This window comes from Carassius carassius, chromosome 23 (assembly GCF_963082965.1).
Source record: "Carassius carassius chromosome 23, fCarCar2.1, whole genome shotgun sequence".
NCBI lineage: Eukaryota > Metazoa > Chordata > Actinopteri > Cypriniformes > Cyprinidae > Carassius > Carassius carassius.
The window spans coordinates 26,012,147-26,027,650 of NC_081777.1; the positions used below are offsets into that span (position 1 = coordinate 26,012,147).

Below are 15,504 nucleotides of genomic sequence, written 5' to 3' on the forward strand. Positions count from 1 at the left end.
AACACAATTTAGGGCATTGTGATTTTCAGATGATCTTCTGCATGCCTCTGTAATTGGATAAACAAATATTTACAGGCATCATTCTTCCATGCTTCACATTTCATATGTTCCACTGCATGAATCTTACAAATCAGGGACTGCAAGACAAGGCTCTTTAGATGAATAAGATGTAGGAAGATAATTAGTAGCTAATATATATATATATATATATATATATATATATATATATACATAAATACATACACACACACACACACACACACACACACACACACCAACAACAACAAAACATTTGCAAATAAATAAGTTGTATAAACAATTGTGCTATGAATGATAATGGAATAGGATTGAGTAAGATGCAGGGATGTGCTATGATGGAGGGGTAACAAATGAATATAAGGATATTGCACAATTGAATTGCATAAGTGGGGAACATTTAACTGTTCATGAGGTAGATTGCCTAGGGGAAGAAACTGTTCTTGTACATGAACAGATAAATAAATAAATAAATAAATGTGACTTTGAGACACTAATATCCACTTGCTGGAGCGTCAGATGGACTATGTTTTTCGTCAAGGAGAGCACTCTGGTAACACCCTGTTTTGCTGGTAAAATTTAAGTGCAGGATAGGATTAGTTCTCAGGCTAGGTTTTATTTATTGGGATTTCACAGCTCCCCACCCCCATTCTTTTTCTTATCTTGTCCCCCTCAATCCCTAATTTATAGTAGAATTAATTTACATACTGATCCACATGTCGGAACAGAAGGGGGTGGTAATGCACCAATAAGATGGATGCCAACCACCGTTAAAAAAGAAGAAGAAGAAGAAGAAGAAGAAGAAGAAGAAGTTCTCATCAGGCAGTATGTAGGGCACCTGTCGGGCTCTGGTTGCCTCCAGGGGGCGCTTGAATCGTCCATTGAGTCGCTTTTTAGTTCTGGGATGTTTTTTTGGTCTTATCGATGACATATGCATACTAACATTATAATTGTTTTTTGTAAAAAGAAATCCGGAATCGGCCTCCGTCATATAAGTACAAACATGAGAGAGGACTCTCTATAAAAATGATTTTATGAAACGCCACAGTCCTTTAAACATAGGTAACTGTGATTTTTCTTTTAGAAGCGATGAAAAAAGTAACAGGTACCACGTGACAAGGTTGACTCTGATGAGGCGGCAGTCGGAAATAACAACACGTTGACAATAAATAGAACATAAACATTACAAAATAAAAAAATATTGTTTAGTCCAGTTGTTTCTGACCAGTTATTTACAACTGGCTGTCCACTAATTTCCTCGCTTATTTCAGTAATTTATTTCATGCCAACTGCAATTCTACCCACTTTTATTTCTATTCTGTTTATGAGTTATTTGTACTTTACAAGATAACACAACAAAACTATATTGTCAAAAAAAAAACTAATAATAATAATAATTTAGACGACAAATACACAAATGTGAATGTAAATTAAACACGTTACCAAAGAAACCGAAAGCTATGTTTTCACACCGGCAAAATTCGGGGCAACCCTCTCACGCTTCAGATATGGCGACGCAGATGGCGGTAAATTCAGGTATTCATTTATATATTCTATTTTATAAACATACTTCATATTTTTCTACAGTATAGAGTATTGACGAATGCACTGAGCATTTTAAAAAATGTAATTCAGCAGATTTAAAGTACAAATACTCCGTCAGCTCTCCACGTTTCCTTCATTAGTAAAAATGCTTAAAGTGTAGCTAACGTTATATGCGTCACACTAAATTCATTATTATCTATCCACAATATTGCTATTATTAATATTATTATTATTATTAGTAGTAGTATATGAAATGTTACGACCATAATTTCGGTATGACTTAACAGAGCAGTTTATTTGAAACGTAAATGTCTCTAAAGACTACTTTTGAAGACGGTCTTTACTACTAACGTTAAATAAAAAGGTTTGCACAATTGGCCAAGATAATGTCTCATTAAGTTTTAAAAGTGCATTTAAAAATGAAGTCTTAGGTGGTTTTATTATATGTTTACTTAAATATGAGTCTTTTTTAATCCACTTTCAGTCATAGGTGGACTGTTCAATAGTGTTTCATGTGTGTTAACGGTCATGCTATAATAATCAGTCGCTACTTTTTATGCAAAATCAACTCAAAAAAAGTCCCACTAAAGACATTTTGTGACCAATTGTTTATTACAAATTAAACATGAATTACCAGTTCAGATAATACACCATGTAGCTTTAAAACAGCCCCCCACAATACAGGAAAAAATTATTATATTAATATTTTGTGACGTATTGTGAATCTGTTCGCAGGAGCCAGCCTGTGGGGCCCGCTGAAGGAGCTCTGGGAAGCTGTGGAGGGGGCCGTATGGAGACGACAGCCAGAGAGTGTTCATCTTTTAGATCTGCAGTTGAAGAAACACAAACCTTCCTTCCTCAGCCTCTTCAAAAACCCAGTAGGTTTTACTTTCTATAGATTCAAAACAATACATGTGGAAAACTGTGATTCAGTTTGATGTATTGTAAAATGGAGTTTCAAAATTCATTCTTTGTTGTAACATACAATATTTTTTTGCAAAACAGATGAAGAGTGCAGAACAGCGAGAGAAGGTACGGAAAGCCAGCACAGAAGGCATTGCTATTCAGGGCCAGCAAGGAGTACGACTACTTCCTGAGGAGCTTATATCAGAAGCCTTCATCCTTAGTGACCTTTTTGACCTGGGAGAACTAGCTGCCCTTGAACTGCTGTTGGCAGGTACACACACTGCTCATACACATTTAGTGCAACTGAACTGCACTTTGCTTATACTGTATCATTGCATTGAATTTACTATACAATGATGTGATCTTTATGTGTATTTATAGGAGAGCACCAGCAGCCTCATTTTCCCGGCCTGACTCGAGGCCTGGTAGCTGTGCTCCTTTACTGGGATGGAAAGCGTTGTGTGGCAAACTCCCTTCGCTCGCTTATCCAGTCCAGACATGGCAAGACTTTCACGCTTGACTTGAGGTTTGTTGCTTTTCCTTCATGCAACAGGATCTAGCTTCTTTCCTTTTATCCAAGAGGTTGACCACCTTTTTCAAGGCATGTAAAAAGTTAAAGTGATGTAAAAACATCTAAAAGGTTAAAATTAAACAATCTTTTTAGTTATCTTAGGTTTGTTGATTTTTTTATTTATTTTTTTATGTAATTATTTGGTGTTGTCATGTCGTGTCTTTCCTTGTAGTCCTGAACTGGTGAATCTCACTACACGATTCACGGATGAGCTGATGGCTCAGGGTTTGACCAAACAAATCCTGAACTTGGTCTCAGATATCAGTGTGACTCGTGAGTTTGAGAGGCTTCAGAAAGAGCGGGGTCTTGGCAATGAGAAACACAGAAAAGAGGTAAAGCATCCTGTGCAAATTGATGATAATTACATATGAACATTAAGTAAGCGGCGAATTTAAAGTAAATATTATTCATATGGTACAGGTATCTGACCTCATCAAAGAGTGCCGACAGTCACTAGCCGAGTGTTTGTTTGCATGGACATGCCAGTCACCTCTAAGCAAAGAGGACACCCTTACTCTCATCGGTCACTTGGAGACGGTGACCGCTGAGGCTGATGGCTCATTGGATAGCGTTAACCTTGCTTTAGTCATGGCATTGCTTTATTGCCTGGATGTTAGTTTTCTGGAGCAAGGAACAGAGGATAGAGAAGGTATTCATGCTTTATTGTGATCATCTTTGGTAGCTATAAATGCTTCATTATGATCCACACTCATACAAGTATGATTAATTAAAAAATATAGTTGTTTATTTCCTAGTAGAGGAGGGAAATACTGCGTTTTCACAAACCTGTTTTTGTGTGTTCATTAGACTTGCTCCAGGCCTTGCCTGTACTGACGGAGAAGCAGTATGTGGCAGCGGTGCACAATAGGCTGGTGGAGGGTCAGGCCTGGAAGCTTCCTGGATTACAGGCAGTGGTGCAGCTGGCCTGGGCTCTGTCTCTGAGAGCCGTGTCACAGCTTCCGCAGGGCGCAGGTATCACGCCGTTCATAGCTCAGGCTATTGTTCAGTTCAGAATCAATTTTACTTAAGCTCTCATGACTCGTCATAGTCATACATCACGTGTCTTTGCATGATCTCGATCTACAGTACAATAGTTTGTTATAGTAGATGCAATTAGCAGCTAAACCCTGAAAATGCATGAAGTTGCATTATGACTTTATAGGCTAATATACTCTCTGCTACTTTGTTCAATTTCTTTTCAGCTCTAGTGGAGTTCACCGAGGCAGATGAGGCTCTGGCAGACCAGGCACTGTTGGGAAGTGTCTTCCTCTTCCTGACAGAGGGCATCATAGGAAGCGATGGCTTCAGCCAAGAAGAATTCTACACCCGCCGACTGCATTCCCTCATTACAGATTTCCTGGCTCTCATGCCAATGAAGGTGTGAGCAGAAATGCTTTTATTCAGGATTCCAGAATAGAAAGTTCAAAAGAACAGCATTTATTTGAAATAGAAATTCTTTGTAACATAATAAATGACTTTACTCTCACTTTTGGTTGATTAAATTAATTCTTATTTCTCTGTTTAAAAAAAAAAAAAAAGGTAATGTTAATGAGTGTGTATGGAGATAAGTGAAGAGTGTTATTTGCAGGTGAAGCAGTTGCGTAACCGTGCAGATGAAGATGCTCGTCTGATCCACATGGCTCTGCAGATGGGCAGCGAGCCGCCATCATCTCTACGCAAGGACCTGGACCACCTCATGATACTTGTGAGCTTCCCTTTTTTACATAGTACATACTTATAGAATTCTTCATCACTGAAAATTTCTGTAAAGCCAGGAAATGGCTTGCATCATCACATACTACTGCTAAAATGTAATTCATATTATTTTAATAGCTAACAGCATTTTCATTCAACAACACCTTTTTAACTGTTTTTGGTGTTTCAGATTGGAGAGTTTTACAGTAAAGATCAATTTGAACTTGAGCTGGCCCTGGAGTTCTGGTGTCCATCAGAGTCTCTTCAACACACTTCACTCACCGGATCTTTTCTGGGAGTACCTCTCCAAAGACCCCCTCACAAACAGGTGTGAGAAGAAACCTCATTCTTGCTAAACCTTACTAAAAATATTTTTATAAAAAAAGTGCTCGTCCTACAATATATTCTTACTAAAAATATTTAAGGGTGATGTGAAATAGTAATTAACTATGTGGATGTGTGTGCATTCAACTCCACAGTGTATTATTCTTCACCACTGTTTTGAATAAAGTGTCAAATTCCAGTATATATGTATGTTACTTCAGGTGGTTCTCTCTAAGTTTGTGCGTCAGATGGGTGATCTGCTCCCTGCTACTCTCTACATCCCTTACTTGCGCATGCTGAAAGGGCTTGCTAATGGTCCTCAGTGTTCCCACTACTGCTTTAGTCTGCTTAAAACCAATGGAGCTCCACACGGTAACTGCACCCTCAGATCTTAAAAGAGAATGCTGTGGTGAGAGTCACGTGCACTATCATATAAGTTTGTTTATATGGCTGTTTTAGGAGAGAACCGACAGGCTGGAGTGTCGGGCAGTGTTGTGTCATGGGAGCACTTTTTCCATTCTCTCATGCTCTACCATGAGAACCTGCGACGAGACGTGCCCAGTGTCGACTGCATGCAGTACCGCCACCCACCCATCAGAGGGATCACTCAGAGAGAGCTAGAAGGCCTCACAGCGTTCCTCCAGCTGCTCACCACTATCATCACCTGGGTATAGAACACATACATCACAATATAATGACTGATTGAACCGTTTCAATTCTAAATTGAAATGTTGTGTAAAATAAGTCTTTTAATTTCAGAAAATAAACATTTCTTTCAACTTTATTGTAATATTATGTTGGCTATCATTCACCCTCTCACTCACCTTTCTAGATATCGACCAGGTTGATTTATATTTTTTTTGTTTTTTGGTAGATGAGTGAACATTTTTGACTAAGTATTATTTGTTGCATACCTCTTCCTGATGGTGTCACCATCTGAAGCATGAAAATTATTGTCCCGTTTCACTTTTATTAAAAAAACCATTGAAATTGAAATATTGCAAAATGAATCAACATTAAATTTAATTAATTATGAATCAGAACTTTTGAATCAGAATCAAATAAGGATGAAATTGCTCTCAATATCAGTGTTCAAATATGTCCTTATATTTTTCAGAGTGAGAATGCACGTCTGGCTCTTTGTGAACACCCTCAGTGGACGCCTGTGGTGGTGATGCTGGGATTGCTGCAGTGCAGCGTTCAGCCTGTGCTGAAAGCTCAAATCTTGCATGCTCTTGCTGCCTTTGGCAAATCTCCTGAGATCGCTGCCTCCCTCTGGCAATCCCTGGAGTACACACAGGTTGACTAAAACTTCATCCCATAATGCCAAACTGACCTACAATAGAAGAATAAATGTTTAAATTTAATTATCTGAACTAACTTCAATAGAAACAGTGTGGATTTTCCACTTATGTGCATTTCATGTGCAGTTCACTTTAATTATTGTCTTATTGATCATTGTTGTATTGTTCCTCTCAGATCCTGCAGACAGTGAAAGTCCCTGGACAGAGACAGGCTGCTGGGATTGAGGTTAATTATGTTTTCTTGTTGCCCTTAAATTGTATTCTTATATAGAGAATATGTCCTTTTAATTTTGCACTAATTAATTTTTCTCTAACAGGTGGAGCTGAATGAGATTGAATCAAGCTGTGAGGAGTATCCTCTCACAAGGGCATTTTGTCATCTGATCAGTACTCTGGTGGAGAGTGCACTTCCAGTGAATCTTGGAGCGGGACTGCGTGCACCAGGCTTTCAGCCTTATCTTGACTTCCTGCGTGACTCTGTGTTTCTGGCCTTCCCCACTCGTGCCTACCGGCGGCCAGCAGAAAAGGTTTCCTGCAGCGTGTTAGACTTAAACGTGTCTTATCTCAGTCTCGACTTCATTTATGGTTGTGTATCTTTTTTGACTGATTTTATTTTACTCTTTGTAGTGGGAGGTAGCCGAGGCAGTGCTAGAGGTGTTTCACAAACTTCTGAGAGTATATGAGCCCCAGCCAGCTGACTTCCTGCAAGAAATGGTGGAACTTCAGGGAGAGCAAATGCCAGCCCATAAGCCCCCGGGACACAGTCTGATGTTCCACCTACTGAATGACTCGCCCACCCTGTCTCTGTGCCTCAGCCTGCTGGAGGAGGGCGCTTGCCAGCTAGACACCTACGCCCCTTTTCCTGGTCAGTATGAGAGGCCTGCTCCATATTTTTTATATCCTGTTTAATTTATTGAATTTTTTAAAACAACTCATTAAAATTCTTTAAAACGGTGTATAATGCTAAAGGGATAAGTTATTAGGGATATATTAAAATTGTGGCAGATACCGATAAGCTGATAAGCTGTGCTATTTTGAATAAAAAGATGAGAGCGAAACACTCTAAAAATATTATCTCAACATTAATATATTTTAACATTTGACATATATTACATATAATTTATAATGTGAAAAATTGATGATTATTTTAAAGGGGTCATAGGACGTTGCTAAAAAGAACATTATTTTGTGTATTTGGTGTAATGAAATGCGGTTAAAGGTTAAAAAAAACATTATTTTCCTAATAATGTACATTATTGTTGCTCCTTTGTGCCCCGCCTTCTGAAACGCGTTGATTTGGCTGGATTCTTAAAGCGTGTGACGGAAATGTTATGACCATACAGTCTATGGTTATGACCCTTACTTTACTGTAATGCCGTCTCCCAGCACGATGAGACAAAAAGTTAGTTGCATCTAATGGGGACATGATTACTGATTATAATGTCTTATACTGTCTTTTTACGTGTTACGTTGCATATTGGGCTGAGTAAAAAAACCATGTCTGCATTTGTGATCAAAGAAACGACAAACAACAAGCTTTAATCTACATTGCTCAAAACTCGCATTTGAATCATCAGTGGCAAATTCTTTAATTATGAAAACATGCTTACAGGCTGTGAGTCAGAAGCACAAGACTGTCCTTGCAAAGTTGTGATGCCCCACTTTATAGAAACTGCCTTTGTGCCACATTGTAGGCTACTGGTTCAGGAAACAGTCCTCCATAAAAAGGGCATCCACATCCACGGTGCATCTGTAAAATGTGCAGGACACATCTGAATATTTGGGTTGAACAGTTCTGGAACAGTGTTGTAAATACAACTTAACCACTGATTTCTAGTTGTGTCCTTTTTGGAAGGCCAAACAAAGTAGTTCTATTTTCACAACGAAACACAATGTCTTGACAACATAGTGGCGGCAGCGGCAACAGCGAGAATAAAAGTTACACTTTCTTTCTTTGCGTGAGCATTTAGGTGGCATTATGCAAATCTTCCCACATCATGACATAGACGTGTGGGGGTGTGTTAGAAAGAGCCATTTTAAGAGGCTGTGGTTGACTCTTAACTTTTATAAAGAATATCTCTTTGGATTTGAGACTTCAGTCTTTTCTTGCACCAAGAGATTGTTATACTCCAAAGAGAGAGGCAAAATTGAAATCGCATCATATGACCCCTTTAAAGTTAAACTATTCAGAATTTTAACTATTGCATTTAAGTCAGCATTAGATGATGGCGAAGGTAATCTAAATGTAAAAATATTTGCGATATATATCCAATATTGACTATTACCATATTATCAATTGTTGCTTTTTAATATATGAAAACAAACTATTGTACACAAGCTTAGTCATTACAATTTCTATAAAATAATAATTATTTCTTAATAATATCAATACTTTTATTTATTTAGGGTGCATTAAATTGATAATAAAATGTCCGTTAAGAATTTTTTAATGCTTCAAAAGATTTCAAATAAATTCTGCTCTTTTGAAATTTATATTCATCAAAAAATCCTGGAGAAAATGACATGTGACACTGAAGACTGGAGTAATGATGCTGAAAATAAAAATGCCTTTTGCAAAAATTGCATTTTACAATGTATTAAAATGGGAAAACAGTTATTTTAAATTGTAATAATATTTCCCAGTATTAGTATATTTACTCTGAACAAATAAATGCAGCCTTGATAATCAATAGAGACTTCTTTCAGAAATATTAAACATTTGAATTGTAGTGTATGTATTTATAATTGTTTGACATTTCTATGTGGCTTTAAAATTAATGTAATTAATTTTTAATTATTTAGTTATTAACTTTATTTATTTTTTTGTGAATTGAGACTAAATGCTGAATGATAACTGGATATGGATCAGTTTGTTGATTACATTATGCTGGTGCTGTTGTTGTAGGTAAAAAGCAGTTGGAGTCGGCAGTGCTACACTGCCTGTGTTTGTTGGAGCTGGCTTTGCAGAAGGAAGTGACATTTATGGATCTGCTGAGAGAAAGTCAGACATCGCTAATTGTCTCTCCTGTGGAACAGCTCCTGCAGGGTGTCAGTGCTAGGAGCAGACAGGCTGATCACATCACCAACATCGCCAGGTCTCCTCCTTCCTTATACATATCTGACATATATTGTTCTAGGGCAGTGGAATTAATCGAAATTCAGGTTCGATTTTGATTTCGGCCTCCAACGGTAATGAAAATACAGTAATCGAGATAAAACGATTATTGCGCCCCATTCCGCCCTATTTCATGCGGTGCTCTTTTGTTCCTCCCTAAAAGCCCAATTTCATGTGGAAATCAGTAAAATCATGTAACAAGACTTTTGCAAAATGGGACATGCTAGATTTAAGTTGATTAGATTTATTTATGTTTTTAAAAGCATGAAAGAGAACTTGCGCTTCCTTGGGAAGATTAACGTTACTGTGCATGCACTCAGAGACGGAACACAACACGGACATGTAAAGTCATCTTTTAATGCCTAAACAGTCAACTACACAATAAATTCATGTAAAGTGTTGAGAATGAAAAGTACACAATGTGTAACAGTACATTGGATACGTGCAGCTCTTAAAGTAATAACGGGTTATATTCCTGCTGCTTAATATTAATCAAACAACAAAAGACACATTCAAAATTACTCACTGCTCTTGACTGAAGGACTTTTGTAGATTTAATAAGAAACCTAGGAAGTTTAGTTCTTACAGTGAAGACTATACAGTTTTATTTTACATTATATATTCAATCTCTATATTAGGCTGTCATAGCAACCTTATTTACAGAATATATATTTGTGTGTGTGTGTGTGTATATATATATATATATATATATATATATATATATATATATATATATATATATATATATATATATATATATATATATATATATATATATATATATATATATATATATACATACAGTACAGACCAAAAGTTTGGAAACATTACTATTTTTAATGTTTTTGAAAGAAGTTTCTTCTGCTCATCAAGCCTGCATTTATTTGATAAACAGTAATAACAAGTCTGTCAGTAAAACAGTAATATTGTGAAATATTATTACAACTTAAAATAATAGTTTTCTATTTGAATATACTTAAAAAAAAATAATTTATTCCTGTGATGCAAAGCTGAATTTTCAGCATCATTACTCCAACCTTCAGTGTCACATGTAACATCCAGTCTATCACAAGATCATTTAGAAATCATTCTAATATTCTGATTTATTATGAGTGTTGGAAACAGTTCTGCTGTCTAATATATTTGATGAATAAAAGGTTAAAAAGAACTGCATTTATTCAAAATAAAAATAAAAATTCTAATATATTTTCTTTACTATCACTTTTTATCAATTTAACACATCCTTGCTGAATAAAAGTATTGATTTTATTAAAAGAAAAAAAAATTACTGACCCCAAATTACTGACCAGTAGTGTATATTGTTATTACAAAATATTTATATTTTAAAAACATAGTTTCTTTTTTTAATTTTTTTACTTTTTATTCATCAAAGTATCCTAAAAAAGTATCACATGTTCTGAAAAAATATTAAGCAGCAGAACTGTTTCCAACTTTGATAATGAATCATCATATTAGAATGATTTCTAAAGGATCATGTGATAATGATCCTAAAAATTCAGCTTTGCATCACAGAAATAAATGATAATTTAAAGTATAATAAATTTAAAAACAATTATTTTAAATTGTAATAATATATCACAATATTACAGTTTTTTCTGTATTTTTGATTAAATAAATGCAGGCTTGATGAGCAGAAGAAACTTCTTTCAAAAACATTAAAAATTTTGGTCTGTACTGTGTATATATATATATATATATATATATATATATATATATATATATATATCACTATCTTTAAATAAATCTTTCATATAAAGGTTTGGTCATATAGCCCACTAATAATCGTTTGAAATAATTGTGAATACAATTTTGATGATTATGATTTTTGTCATTATCGAGGAGCCCTATATTGTTCCCAGCTAAATTGTCCACCCCCCCCCAAAAAAAAATCATGTGTGGAATGCTTTAATCTGAGTTTGATTCAGAAATACATGGACTGATTTAAAGTTTTTGTCCTTTACAGGTACCTGTACCACAGCAGCTCGAACCCTGATGCTGCTTTCCAGAGTGCCAAGATTCTGCGCCGTATCGCACGCTACCCAAACATCCAAGCCAGACTGGTTGGAGACTTCACACATGATCAGGTAAGAGACCTCACATTGTCTACTTGTAATGCAATAAATTGGGGTCACTTTAAATATTACAAAACTGTTTTGCAATGAGCAGGCGGTGAGTAAGAAGTTGATGGCTGGTTTTGTGGAGTGTCTGGACAGTGAGGAAGCTCAGGAGGGAGTAGCCGCAGATGGTGAGTCCTTATCCTGAAAAAAAGCAAAATTTCATCTATAAATGGTTTAAAGCAGCATTTAAGAACCTTTTTTTCTCTTTGTTCAGACTCAGACCCTGAAAAACGGGTGGCCAGGATTCATCATGAAACCAAGATCCACATCCTAAACCTTCTGATCACCTCTCTGGAGCTAAAGAGCCCCAATCTGGGCTTGTATCTGCTGGGCTATGAAGTGAAGAAGCCAGTTTCCTCCACTAACCTGCAGGACCCAGGTTAGATCTCAACTTGACTCAAAATCAGATTTAGGACTCTTATGTGTAACATGCTATGCCTGAAACAGTTTGGTCTTGTGACTACATTCAATAAGGTGTTCTTGGCTGTCCACGGAGCTGCCTGCATGCGATCCTCAGTCTGCTCCAGAGGGGCAGCGAGTGGCGCACTGGACCTGTGCTCACCAAACAGGCCCCTCAACTAGCTGAACTCTGCTACCAGGTACACGTTGTTTAGCTAATTTACATTCAGATGTCCTGATGCCCATTGTGTCATGTTAAAGTATCTATTTTGTGTCTCTGTGTGTGTTTGTGTACGTAACAGGTTATCTATCAGCTGTGTGCCTGTCCTGACACTTCTGGGCCCACCATGCGTTACCTCAGGACCAGTCAGGACTTCCTGTTCTCTCATCTGCAGCACCTGCCTTTCATTCTACCAAGTATGCTGCCTGTCTGCACTCTTTATTTTGCATTTGACAGACTAGTCTGTCCATGACATCTTGTGGGAGATGTTTCTGAAGCTGCAGATCGGAATATTAGAAAGATCAGTGACACTGAAGAGTGATGGCTGCTGAAAATTCAGCTTTGCCATTACAGGAATTAATGCATTTTTAAATACATTAAAATACAAAACACTTATTTTAATGGAGTGTTTGTTGGTAAATTGTCTTTTCCAGTGGCGCAGATGGTAAAGGATGTATTGTTCTCATTTTGACACGATCGACCCGGGTTCGAATCTGCCTTTTGGCAAACTTTTCTCCCTTTTAACATTTCATATCACATCAGAAAAGCATTTATTTAAATAAAAATCAAGGAAATGATTAAAAAGTTGAAAAAAAATTTGGGTGTAGGGAGGGCTTTATTGTCCCTAATAAGTTGCCATCCATTTAATAATTAGAATTAAAATTTAATAACACTTAAGTTAGTTTACACTTAATATTGCATACTGTTTTATAATGTACAATACTGGGGTGCAGATAATTGCCACTATTTGCAATAAGTAGTATAAATATCAGAAAAGCATGCTATTTTAACAGTGAAAATACAATCTATTGCAATTTGCACTTAGTGTAAATAGCCTCTATCTCTATGTAAACTTAGTGCAAGTAGCTGCTTTTGCCTTTTAAATTGTACTTAAATTTCACAATATTAAAGTTTCCCCTGTATTTTTGACCAAATAAATGCAGCCTTGATGAACATAGGAAATTAAAAAAAAAAATTCATAGTTTGGCTGGTCCTGCGACTTATGTGCGACTTATTTATCAAAATTAATTTGACATGAACCAATAGAAAACATTACCGTCTACAGCCGCGAGAGGGCGCTCTATGTTGCTCAGTGCTCCTGTAGTCTACACTGAAGACATAGAGCGCCCTCCTGTGGCTGTAGACGGTAAGGTTTTCTCTTGGTTCTTGGTTCTAGTCCAGTGCGACTTGTTTTTTTTTCCTCATCATGACGTATTTTTGGACTGATGCGACTTATACTCAGGTGCGATTATATATATATATATATATATATATATATATATATATATATATATATATATATATAATTTAATCCACATTTTTTAATAATCTTACCCCCGGTTTCACAGACAAGGCTTAAGCCTAGTCCTAGACTAAAATGCAAGTCTGAGTTGTTTCAAATGAAAGAAACTTGTACTGATTGATCTTAAAATATATCAGTGCCTTTGTTTTGTCTCAAGATGCACACCAGTAATGTTTTTTTCTAAGGCATGTTTATAAAAATTACTTAAATGTCCTAATTGAACTATGGCCTAATCCTGGTTTAGGCTAAGCCCTGTCTATGAAACCAGGCCTTAGTGTAATATCGATTTTGAACAAGTTATTTATTAGCAATTTGATATTGTTGACAATAAATCAGCCACTCAGATTATGGATTTAGTGTGCCATCCTGACGCCAATTTTATCTTTCATCTGATTTGCAACACACTAATCATAATTTAACATACTATTTAGGAAGGATAGCACGCAAATTAGTATCCCTATGATTGATTCTGTCTTTATGTCCCACAGAGAATGAGATTGCTGCTCTGTCTCAGATGTCCTGGCTAATGAAGACTGCAGCCATTGAGCTCAGAGTGACCTCACTGAACCGTCAGCGCTCTCACACACAGAGACTGCTCAACCTCCTCCTGGATGACCAGCCACACACATTACATGCAGGTAATACATACCGTACACCCAAAGTTCCTCTCGATGACCAGCCACATTGAAGTAAACACAATTGAATCTGTCTTGTAGCAGATGGAGAGACAGGCATGGAAGAGGAGAGTAGATCAGTCAGTGGTTTCCTGCATTTTGGCACCGTCTCCAAAGGTAAGAGAAAGTCTGGTTATGTTGTAGAGCTGCAACGACGCGTCGACGTCATCGATTACGTCGACTACAAAAATACGCTTCACACTGTTTACATCTCACATTATCAAAAGTATGGGAATACTTTAAACAGAGGCCAAATAAAATTGCCCTTTGTTCCCTTTGCAAAACCGATATGGAGTACCACGGCAGCACAACTGCGATGCACGAGCACCTCAGAGGAAAACATCATGGCGCTCTCCAGTGTTACGGTTTAACTGGTTACCGTGTGATCTGGTGACCAACTTCCTGGTTCAGGTCTCTGCTGATATTCTTGTAAAGATTACAAGTTATTGGTATGATCACATGTAGCAGCTGAAGTAAGGAATAAAATAAAAAATAAAGCAAGTCTGTGTTGGCGCGGGTTTCGAACACGCATTAGGGGCGTTCACATATCACGCCTAAAATGCGTGGAAAACGCTATTCGCGCCGCTTTCTCCTTCTTTCCAAAGCGCTCAGGCAGTTGCACCCTTGGGGCATCTGTCGTTGCTAAGCAACCATGACGTGCTCTCTCCACGAAGACGCAGAAATTTCAGCAAAGGATAAATAGATTTGCAGCACTAAAATCACTTGCAGTAGCTCTGCTACTAAATGTATTTTCAAAATGGCAATCCATATACAGCTATGATCAGCTGTTCCCTCATCTTCGCTGAGCTTTCAACGTTGTTACGCGAAAGGATGAAGCTGATTGGTTAGTTCTTGTCACATGATCCGCGGTGCGCTTGCGGCATTCTGAAAAGTTGAGATGTTTTTAACTCGATGCAGTGCGGACGCGCCTGGAAAAAAACGACCCCGGCGCATCGCGTGCGCGTAGCGACCGCGTCGCTTCTGTTATGAGAGCGCATATCGCGCGCCTACATTGGAAATAACGAACTTGAGCGCGCAAAAGACGTGATATGTGAACGGCCCCTTAAAAGACAGCGCGCCATGAGACAACAGTCACAAACCACCGAGCTACCCCGAATCAGCTCCAGATCTCTGGTAACCATGCTAAACCATAGCAGAACCCTGACTACATTTTATGATTTGTGATGCTAAAGAACTTTTCATGACGTCTCAGAAAACTGTAATTTAATGGCTAATGTGGTTTAATTATAAACGCTATCTTAAACTCATATTTA

At 37.3% G+C, this 15,504-nt stretch overlaps 1 protein-coding gene across 2 annotated transcripts in view; it reads left to right on the plus strand.

The window, feature by feature from the left end:
- The first annotated feature begins 1,415 nt into the window (after positions 1-1,415).
- The window catches only part of nup205 (nucleoporin 205), a 21,479-nt gene continuing 7,390 nt past the window's right edge, over positions 1,416-15,504 (plus strand). Inside the window, exons 1-24 of one of the 2 annotated variants that reach the window (XM_059506752.1) lie at positions 1,416-1,572; positions 2,317-2,459; positions 2,587-2,758; positions 2,869-3,013; positions 3,231-3,390; positions 3,479-3,707; positions 3,866-4,030; positions 4,261-4,436; positions 4,647-4,763; positions 4,944-5,081; positions 5,299-5,449; positions 5,537-5,745; positions 6,195-6,377; positions 6,557-6,607; positions 6,699-6,908; positions 7,009-7,246; positions 9,287-9,476; positions 11,481-11,601; positions 11,684-11,762; positions 11,849-12,013; positions 12,109-12,233; positions 12,336-12,450; positions 14,045-14,194; positions 14,273-14,347. In XM_059506752.1, the coding sequence (XP_059362735.1) occupies positions 1,497-1,572; positions 2,317-2,459; positions 2,587-2,758; positions 2,869-3,013; positions 3,231-3,390; positions 3,479-3,707; positions 3,866-4,030; positions 4,261-4,436; positions 4,647-4,763; positions 4,944-5,081; positions 5,299-5,449; positions 5,537-5,745; positions 6,195-6,377; positions 6,557-6,607; positions 6,699-6,908; positions 7,009-7,246; positions 9,287-9,476; positions 11,481-11,601; positions 11,684-11,762; positions 11,849-12,013; positions 12,109-12,233; positions 12,336-12,450; positions 14,045-14,194; positions 14,273-14,347 (3,583 nt within the window). In that variant the 5' untranslated portion in view covers positions 1,416-1,496. The remainder of the gene's footprint in view (positions 1,573-2,316; positions 2,460-2,586; positions 2,759-2,868; positions 3,014-3,230; positions 3,391-3,478; positions 3,708-3,865; positions 4,031-4,260; positions 4,437-4,646; positions 4,764-4,943; positions 5,082-5,298; positions 5,450-5,536; positions 5,746-6,194; positions 6,378-6,556; positions 6,608-6,698; positions 6,909-7,008; positions 7,247-9,286; positions 9,477-11,480; positions 11,602-11,683; positions 11,763-11,848; positions 12,014-12,108; positions 12,234-12,335; positions 12,451-14,044; positions 14,195-14,272; positions 14,348-15,504) is intronic. The other variant, XM_059506753.1, reaches the window with a different exon arrangement.